General features: G+C 45.4%; 1 protein-coding gene across 3 annotated transcripts in view; it reads right to left on the reverse strand.

Moving 5' to 3' along the window:
• Positions 1-9,885, reverse strand: part of NFIC (nuclear factor I C) — a 380,967-nt gene that overhangs the window by 368,283 nt on the left and 2,799 nt on the right. The window contains exon 1 of one of the 3 annotated variants that reach the window (XM_063915481.1): positions 9,405-9,821. The exons of 1 other annotated variant lie outside the window; for it this stretch is intronic. In XM_063915481.1, the coding sequence (XP_063771551.1) occupies positions 9,405-9,434 (30 nt within the window). In that variant the 5' untranslated portion in view covers positions 9,435-9,821. Of the gene's footprint in view, positions 1-9,404; positions 9,822-9,885 lie in introns of those variants that run through there. One more of the 3 variants, XM_063915499.1, reaches the window with a different exon arrangement.

Consider the following 9,885-nt stretch of genomic DNA (forward strand, 5'->3'; position numbering starts at 1 on the left):
AGAAGCTGCAAGGATTTTTCGCTGGGCGGAAAATCATGTGATAGCACAGTCAGCAGTATTCATTCCGGGAGTGGACAACTGGGAAGCAGACTTCCTCAGCACGACCTCCACCCGGGAGAGTGGGGACTTCACCCAGAAGTCTTCCACATGATTATAAACCGTTGGGAAAAACTCGACAGGTATTGCGCCAGGTCAGGGGACCCTCAGGCAATAGCTGTAGACGTTCTGGTAACACCGTGGGTGTACCAGTCAGTGTATGTGTTCCCTCCTCTGCCTCTCATACCCAAGGTACTGAGATTGATAAGATGGAGAGGAGTAAGCACTATATTCGTGGCTCCGGATTGGCCAAGAAGGACTTGGTAACCGGAACTTCAAGAGATGCTCACGGAGGATCCGTGGCCTCTACCTCTAAGAAGGGACCTGCTCCAGCAAGGACCCTGTCTGTTCCAAGACTTACCGCGGCTGCGTTTGACGGCATGGCGGTTGAACGCCGGATCCTGAAAAGGTATTCCGGATGAAGTCATCCCTATCCTGATCAAAGCCAGGAAGGATGTAACCGCAAAACATTATCACCGCATTTGGCGAAAATATGTTGCGTGGTGCGAGGCCAGTAAGGCCCGACGGAGGAAATTCAACTGGGTCGTTTCCTACATTTCCTGCAAACAGGAGTGTCTATGGGCCTGAAATTGGGGTCCATTAAGGTTCAAATTTCGGCCCTGTCAATTTTCTTCCAAAAAGAACTAGCTTCAGTCCCTGAAGTTCAGACGTTTGTAAAAGGGGTACTGCATATACAGCCTCCTTTTGTGCCTTCAGTGGCACTTTGGGATCTCAATGTAGTTTTTGGGTTCCAAAAGTCACATTGGTTTGAACCACTTAAATCTGTGGAGTTAAAATATCTCACATGGAAAGTGGTCATGCTGTTGGCCCTGGCCTGGGCACGGCGCGTGTCAGAATTGGCGGCTTTATCCTGTAAAAGCCCTTATCTGATTTTCCATTCGGACAGGGCGGAATTGAGGACTCGTCCTCAGTTTCTCCCTAAGGTGGTTTCAGCGTTTCACCTGAACCAACCTATTGTGGTGCCTGCGGTTACTAGGGACTTGGAGGACTCCAAGTTGCTAGACGTTGTCAGGGCCCTGAAAATATATGTTTCCAGGACGGCTGGAGTCAGGAAAACTGACTCGCTGTTTATCCTGTATGCACCCAACATGCTGGGTGCTCCTGCTTCTAAGCAGACTATTGCTAGTTGGATTTGTAGTACAATTCAGCTTGCACATTCGGTGGCAGGCCTGCCACAGCCAAAAATCTGTAAATGCCCACTCCACAAGGAAGGTGGGCTCATCTTGGGCGGCTGCCCGAGGGGTCTCGGCTTTACAACTTTGCCGAGCAGCTACTTGGTCAGGAGCAAATACGTTTGTAAAATTCTACAAAATTGATACCCTGGCTGAGGAGGACCTGGAGTTCTCTCATTTGGTGCTGCAGAGTCATCCGCACTCTCCCGCCCGTTTGGGAGCTTTGGTATAATCCCCATGGTCCTTACGGAGTCCCCAGCATCCACTTAGGACGTTAGAGAAAATAAGAATTTACTTACCGATAATTCTATTTCTCGTAGTCCGTAGTGGATGCTGGGCGCCCATCCCAAGTGCGGATTGTCTGCAATACTGGTACATAGTTATTGTTACCAAAAAAAAAAAAAAAAAATCGGGTTATTGCTGTAGTGAGCCATCTTTTCTAGAGGCTCCTCTGTTATCATGCTGTTAACTGGGTTCAGATCACAAGTTGTACGGTGTGATTGGTGTGGCTGGTATGAGTCTTACCCGGGATTCAAGATCCTTCCTTATTGTGTACGCTCATCCGGGCACAGTATCCTAACTGAGGCTTGGAGGAGGGTCATAGGGGGAGGAGCCAGTGCACACCAGATAGTCCTAAAGCTTTCTTTAGATGTGCCCAGTCTCCTGCGGAGCCGCTAATCCCCATGGTCCTTACGGAGTCCCCAGCATCCACTACGGACTACGAGAAATAGAATTATCGGTAAGTAAATTCTTATTTTTACATATCTCTGAGGAACCTGCTGTTCCTGACACAAGGATTTGCTTATTTAAAGGGAAAAGGCCTGAGGTGAAGTTTCCCCCCTCTCATGAAATGAATGCGCTTTGTGAAAAGGCTTGGGAGTCACCTGACAAAAGGTGGCAGATTCCCAAGAGAATTTTGATGGCATATCCTTTCCCCTCTGACGACAGGGACAAATGGGAGTCATCTCCCAATGTGGACAATGCTCTATCACGATTGTACAAGAAGGTGGCGCTTCCGTCTCCTGGCACGGCTGCTCTCAAGGATCCAGCGGATCGCAAGCTGGAGACGACATTGAAGTCCATTTTCGTCAATACTGGTGCATTGCTCAGACCTGCTGTGGCGTCGGTATGGGTGAGTAGTGCTATTGCTAAGTGGGCTGATAATTTGGCTTCTGATGTGGATACCCTTGATAAGGATAACATTCTTTTGACTCTTGGTTATATCAAGGACGCTGCAGATTACCTAAAGGATGCGGTGAGGGATGTTGGCCTCTTGGGATCAAGAGCCAATGCCATGGCGGTCGCGGCCAGGAGGGCGCTGTGGATTCATCAATGGAATGCTGATGCCGTCTCCAAGAAGAATATGGAAGCTCTCCCTTTTAGAGGTAGTGTCTTGTTTGATGACGGCCTTGCTGACATGGTGTCTACTGCTACTGCGGGTAAGTTATCTTTTCTTCCTTATGTTCCCACACAACAGAAAAAGGCACCCCATCATCAGATGCAGTCCTTTCGGCCTAATAAATACAAAAAAGGAAAGGGCTCGTCCTTCCTCGCTTCAAAGGGTAGAGGAAGGGGAAAAAAGTCGCCCGCCGTGTCAGACTCCCAGGACCAAAAGTCCTCCCCTGCCTCTACCAAATCTACCGCATGACGCTGGGGCTCCCCTGCGGGAGTCCGTGCCGGTGGGGGGCCGTCTCCGATTCTTCAGTCAGGTCTGGTTTCAATCGGCCCTGGATCCTTGGGTCTTGGACATAGTGTCCCAAGGGTACAAACTGGAGTTTCAGGAGATGCCCCCCCGCCGCTTTTTCGTGTCGGCCTTGCCAGTTTCTATTCCAGAAAGAGAAGTGGTAAATGCTGCAATACAATAGCTGTGTCAACAGAGGGTCGTTGTGCCGGTTCCCACGTCCAAACGGGGGGAAGGGTTCTATTCGAGTCTCTCTGCCGTACCGAAGCCGGACGGCTCGGTCAGACCGATTCTGAACCTGAAATCCCTCAATCCATACTTAAAAATTTTCAAGTTCAAGATGGAGTCTCTTCGAGCTGTGATCTCCAGCCTCGAAGGGGGGGATTTTATGGCGTCAGTAGACATAAAGGATGCTTACTTACACGTCCCATCATACCCTCCTCATCAGGCCTTCCTGAGGTTTGCGGTGCAGGATTGTCATTACCAATTTCAGGCGTTGCCGTTTGGGCTTTCCACGGCCCCGAGGGTGTTCACCAAGGTAATGGCGGAAATGATGGTTCTCCTTCGCAAGGGGTCACAATTATCCCGTACTTGGACGATCTCCTGATAAAGGCGAGGTCAAAGGAACAGTTGTTAAGAAGTGTGGATCTCTCCCTGTTGGTTCTGCAACATCACGGTTGGATTCTAAATTTGCTAAAGTCTCAGTTGATCCCGTCCACTCGGCTGCCCTTCCTGGGCATGATCCTAGACACGGAGCTACAGAGAGTGTTTCTTCCGGAGGAAAAAGCTCTGGAAATCCAGACCATGGTCACAGAGCTTCTGAGGCCGACAAGTGTGTCGATTCATCAATGCACTCGAGTGCTAGGGAAGATGGTTGCGGCTTACGAAGCCATTCCGTTTGGCAGGTTTCATGCCCGGGTGTTTCAGTGGGATCTGCTGAACAAATGGTCCGGGTCTCACCTGCACATGCACCGGAAAATAAGTCTATCTTCCAGGGCCAGGATTTTTCTCCTGTGGTGGCTGCAAGGTTCTCACCTTCTAGAGGGGCGCCGATTCGGAATCCAGAACTGGGTCCTGCTTACCACAGATGCAAGTCTCCGAGGCTCGGGCGCAGTCACGCAAGGAGGAAGTTTCCAGGAAAAGTGGTCAAGCCAGGAATCTTGTCTCCACATAAATGTTCTCGAGTTAAGAGCCATTTACAATGGCCTCCTGCAAGCGAAGAACCTTCTTCAGGGTCTCCCTGTCCTGATTTAGTCGGACAACATAACTGCGGTGGCGTATGTAATCCGCCAAGGCGGAACAAGGAGCAGGGCGGCAATGGCGGAGGCCACGAGAATTCTTCGCTGGGTGGAACAGCACGTGAGCGCTCTGTCAGCAGTCTTCCTCCCGGGCGTGGACAACTGGGAAGCAGACTTCCTCAGCAGACACGATCTCCATCCGGGAGAGTGGGCTCTTCATCAAGAGGTATTTGCAGAAGTGACAAGGCATTGGGGAATTCCTCTGATAGACATGATGGCATCTCGCCTCAACAAGAAGCTTCCGAGGTATTGTACCAGGTCAAGGGACCCCCAAGCCAGTGCCCACTCCATGGGTGTTTCAGTCGGTGTATGTGTTCCCTCCGCTTCATCTCATTCCAAGGGTGCTGAGGATCGTATGACGAACAAGGGTTCAGGCAATACTCGTCGTTCCAGATTGGCCACGGAGGGCCTGGTATCCGGATCTTCAGGAATTGCTAGTAGAAGATCCTTGGCCGCTTCCTCTAAGAGAGGACCTGTTACTGCAGGGGCCATGCATGTTTCCGGACTTACCGCGGCTGCGTTTGACGGCGTGGAAGCTGAGCGCCAGATCCTAGCTCGGAAAGGTATTCCCGGGGAGGTCATCCCCACTCTCCTTAAAGCTAGGAAGGAGGTTACGGCAAAACATTATCACCGTATTTGGAGAAAGTATGTGTCGTGGTGTGAAACCAAAGCAGCTCCTGCGGAGGAGTTTCACTTGGGTCGTTTCCTCCATTTTTTGCAGGCAGGTGTGGATGCAGGCCTGAAATTGGGTTCCATCAAAGTGCAGATTTCGGCTTTATCTATTTTCTTTCAAAAAGAATTGGCCGTCCTTCATGAGGTTCAGACTTCCGTGAAGGGAGTGCTGCATATCCATTCTCCATTTGTGCCACCTGTGGTGCCGTGGGATCTTGAAGTGGTGTTGCAGTTTCTTATGTCTACTGGTTTGAACCTTTGCGTAAGGTTGAGTTAAATTTTCTTGCTTGGAAAGTGGTCATGCTTCTGGCTTTGGCGTCTGCCAGACGAGTGTCCGAGTTGGCGGCTTTGTCTCACAAGAGCCCGTATTTGATTTTTCATTCGGATAGAGCGGAATTGAGGACTCGTCAACAATTTCTGCCGAAGGTGGTTTCTTCGTTTCACATAAACCAACCTATTGTGGTGCCGGTGGCTACGGATGCTGTGGCGGTCCCAAAATCTCTTGATGTTGTAAGAGCTTTGAAAATTTATGTCGCCAGAACTGCTCTTACTAGGAAGACAGAGGCTCTGTTTGTCCTGTATGCTTCCAACAAGATTGGAAATCCTGCTTCTAAGCAAACTATTGCACGCTGGATTTGTAATACGATTCAGCAAGCTCATTCTTTGGCTGGGCTGCCGTTGCCGAAGTCAGTAAAGGCCCATTCTACCAGAAAGGTGGGCTCATCTTGGGCGGCTGCCCGAGGGGTCTCGGCACTTCAACTTTGCCGAGAAGCTACTTGGTCGGGTTCAAACACTTTTGCTAAGTTCTACAAGTTTGATACCCTGGCTGATGAGGACCTCGTGTTTGCTCAATCGGTGCTGCAGAGTCGTCCGCACTCTCCCGCCCGGTCTGGAGCTATGGTATAGACCCCATGGTCCTTTTGGAGTCCCCAGCATCCTCTAGGACGTTAGAGAAAATAGGATTTTAATACCTACCGGTAAATCCTTTTCTCCTAGTCCGTAGAGGATGCTGGGCGCCCGTCCCTGTGCGGACTGTTCCTTGCAGTTGATTGATACTGGTTATTTTTGGTTACACGAGGTTTGTGTATCGGTTATATTCAGCTTGTTGCTGTTGTTAGTTCATACTGTTATCTGGTTTCTTCCCACTCCGGTTGTACGGTATGTTTGTGGTGTGGGCTGGTATGTTTCTCGCCCTTAGTTTAACAAAAATCCTTTCCTCGAAATGTCCGTCTCTCCTGGGCACAGTTCCTATAACTGAGGTCTGGGGGAGGGGAATAGAGGGAGGAGCCAGTTCACACCCAGTAAAAGTCTTTTTAGTGTGCCCATGTCTCCTGCGGATCCGTCTATACCCCATGGTCCTTTTGGAGTCCCCAGCATCCTCTACGGACTAGGAGAAAAGGATTTACCGGTAGGTATTAAAATCCTATTATCAATAATAAACTTTGATCCTAGGGGTCCCGTGAAAACAAATACTCACACTCGTTGGCGCCGTGATGCAAGAAAGTTTGGGAACCACTGCTCTAAGGGTTTTATTAATTTTATTAATGGAAATCTGACAATAGAAAAAAAAAATCTATATGTGTGTATATATATATATATATATATATATATATAGTGGTAAATGTAAGATTTTCTCCCAATGTGCTCTTCAATAAAATAAACATGTCTTCATTTGTAGTTTTATCTTGGACTAGTCTAAAGGTGTATTATAGTGATAGATTGAAAAGTCTGCACTGTAGGTGTTGGCAGCTTTGTATAGAAAGCTGTAATTTATGTCCAGAGAAATACTTAGCTGTATAGGCATAATTAATATATTAACCACACTGTTGTTTTCTTAATTGTTTGGACACTTTCTCCTACTATATGTAAACACAAATGTCTGATTGGCTTACTGCATTCTTACATTTTCAACCAACAACTTTTGCATTATGGCAGAATTCATACTAATGCAGTTTCCTCTCCTGCTGGCTTCCTTAGCTTTCCTTTGTGTGTGACAGTAGGTCAGATAAGAATACCTCCTCTGAGAGAAAAAGCAAGTTGCTTAAAAGATGAATGAGATGACATGAGGGGTGCTTTACAAGCTCCTGTCTGTCTATTAATTTGCTTTGTAGCCAAGAAGCAAGATATCTGCTCCTTTGAATGACGCTGGTAAACAAATAATTAGCAACTTTATGATCAGTTCATTTTCTTGCAAAACCTATTTCAGATGCTGTAATATGTTTTAAAACAAAACTGCACGTATATCACAATGACCCTTTACATAGGGCACCTACAGTATTTACACTTTTATATATCCATGATTCTGTGACATGCTAGAGGAAAAACGCTGCAATACAGTATGTGCTTTGTACTTACTCCCCAGAAGATGTGGTCCAAACAGCACATAGAATACTGCACTATCCAATGGAACAAAATGTGCCAATATAATAGTCAAATCAACGTGTGCATGGATCAGTGGACCAGTCTTGATAAAATAGTTAAAATGTGTAAACTTTACAACTGCGACATAACTTTTTTGGACACTCAGTCAGTTTCAGACTGTTTTACTTGAGGTCATGCTTATGCTTATTTCATAGTCTCATGCTTTTGTTAATACCAACACCTATATTATTAATAAAAAATAACTGTGTAGGTATGTATAAAATCAGTGGGTGAAAGAAAATCAGTGGGTGAAAGAACAGATCTCGAGTCAACATTTCTTTCTGTAAATGCTACAAACAGCCAGCAGTCCAACTATTACACAATGCTCTTTTTACCAGAAAGCAATGCTTTACAAATGGCTGGTATATATATATATATATATATATATATATATATTCTCACACACACACTGAAATGAAGCAAAGTGGAGCATTGCTGCAAGACAAAGGAAGAATGTAGCAGGCATGATTTCAGATAAGTGGTTCGTAGTAAGGGGCATTCACATTGTGTATGGAGAGTTGGAGACACAGTATCACTTCTTTGAGTCATTATGCTATTGTTCAAGTATGTGTCCTGCACATGGAAAAACTGCACTGCACTCTAGGGCACACTCCTCTGCCTATAGACAACGACTGCACTGTGCCAAGGTAAATGTTGCTTTGCACCACAACACATGCTGCTTCACATGCAGATTCCCAGTTTCTCTGCAAAAGTATATACTTTGCACTGCAAAGATGATTGATCTGCACTGCTAAAAGCACACTAGTTTGTACTCAGGCTGTCCTACACTGTAATGCTTTGTAACAAGCTATGCTGCAGACAATCCATTATGGTGCGTACAGGTATAAATTGTTCTCTCCTTTTCTAGTCAGCATCAATTACAATATTTGATATTTCTATGTACATACAGTACTATATATTTCTATATACATGTACACACATCATACCACATATAAACAGCAGGTGTAACAATATACACAAAACAAACTAACACTTGGTTTCTAATCTTCATGGGGAGCGCTGTCATTCCAGGCCAAGGTCACTTCCAACACCAGGCCTTTTCCTCCCTCCAATCTATTAACCCATTGTTTGGAAATCGGTCAAGCAATGCATTACATGGCAAACTGATACTACCTTTGGCACTGAAAGAGTTACTGTGCACAATAGTACATTGGGAGGGTACGAGTCAAAAAAAACAACGCACCTCAGGAAATAATAGCAAAGATACAACATTGCAACTACAATGCAATATCAGAAACAGAATATTTGTCTGTAGAGTTGAAAACACCACAAACTATCTTGAAAGTGGCCTTCGCCATAACCCCAGTCTCCCAGCTTCCCTAAAATGTACGGACTGGGCTGGCCCATAATTTATTCCCCTTCGTCTCCCTTAGTAGAAGTATACGAGTGAGAACATGTACATATATATATATATATATATATATATACATACATATATATATACATATAAAAGATAAGGATGGAAAAATAAACAGCCCATAAAAGAGCGGGCGAGAGGGTGTGGGGCGAGGGGCGGACTAGACATGTGACTAGCTTTTCTATCAGAAAAAAATGGCCTGCCACACATTCCTAAAAGATAGAAAAAGTCCGTAACTATCACCCCCCCCCCCCCATGCATTAACACAAATATTATAAAATTGATTTCAGTTACACACAAAACAAATATTTAGATATAATATGATCTGTCTTGATGTTATAAGCACTTGGGTTTAAAACTTATAACCAGTTTCTTCTTCCTCCATTTTTACCGCATTCCGAAATCCCCAAAATACAAACACTAAGTCCAGCACCCACCTGCTTTTAATGTATAGCATGCAGTTTCTCACTGTATTCTTTTTATTGTTTTTCGCACCACTGCAAACTCTGAATCAACAATGCAACAATTAAAGATTTTTTGTAAACAGATGAAACCATAGCTGCGTATCACAAGGCTCTAGAATGCAATGGGAAAAGACAAGCAGGGTGGAAGTCAATCGCATTAAAAAATTAGAATTTTTAGAAATGGGTTTTAAGTCACTTTACCTGTGTCAGACATAAAGGTGATGCATACATGACTGTAAAGGGTATCTTCTTATATTCCACTGCTATATATATAAAGTTACTGAGTCACAGGCAGCAGCTGTATGCTTGCTTCTCCTTATGAGATTCCACATCCAACTTTCTGTCTCCCCCCAAAAATAAAAATAATTCTGCAAAATACACATTAAAAAAAATCAAACGATAAAGCTTCCTTTGGGAATTCCAGACTGGGATAGTGGGATGAGGTCTTGCTTTAAAAATCCTGGTACTCTTCTGTAGCACCCTCCCCACATTTAGGCTTTCTCAAAGGGAGGTAGAAGGCAACTTTGTGAATTGTGTTCCATTAGGAAAATGAGCAGAGGAACGATAGAATAAAAAAAGACAGAAAAGAGAGAGAGAGTGTGGGAAGGAGGGGGTAGGAGGAGAGAAAGGGGTGACGTTCTATATGAAGCCCATCCTACATTACTAAAAAAAAAAATGATAT

The sequence above is a fragment of the Pseudophryne corroboree genome, chromosome 1 (genome assembly GCF_028390025.1).
Source record: "Pseudophryne corroboree isolate aPseCor3 chromosome 1, aPseCor3.hap2, whole genome shotgun sequence".
Lineage (NCBI taxonomy): Eukaryota > Metazoa > Chordata > Amphibia > Anura > Myobatrachidae > Pseudophryne > Pseudophryne corroboree.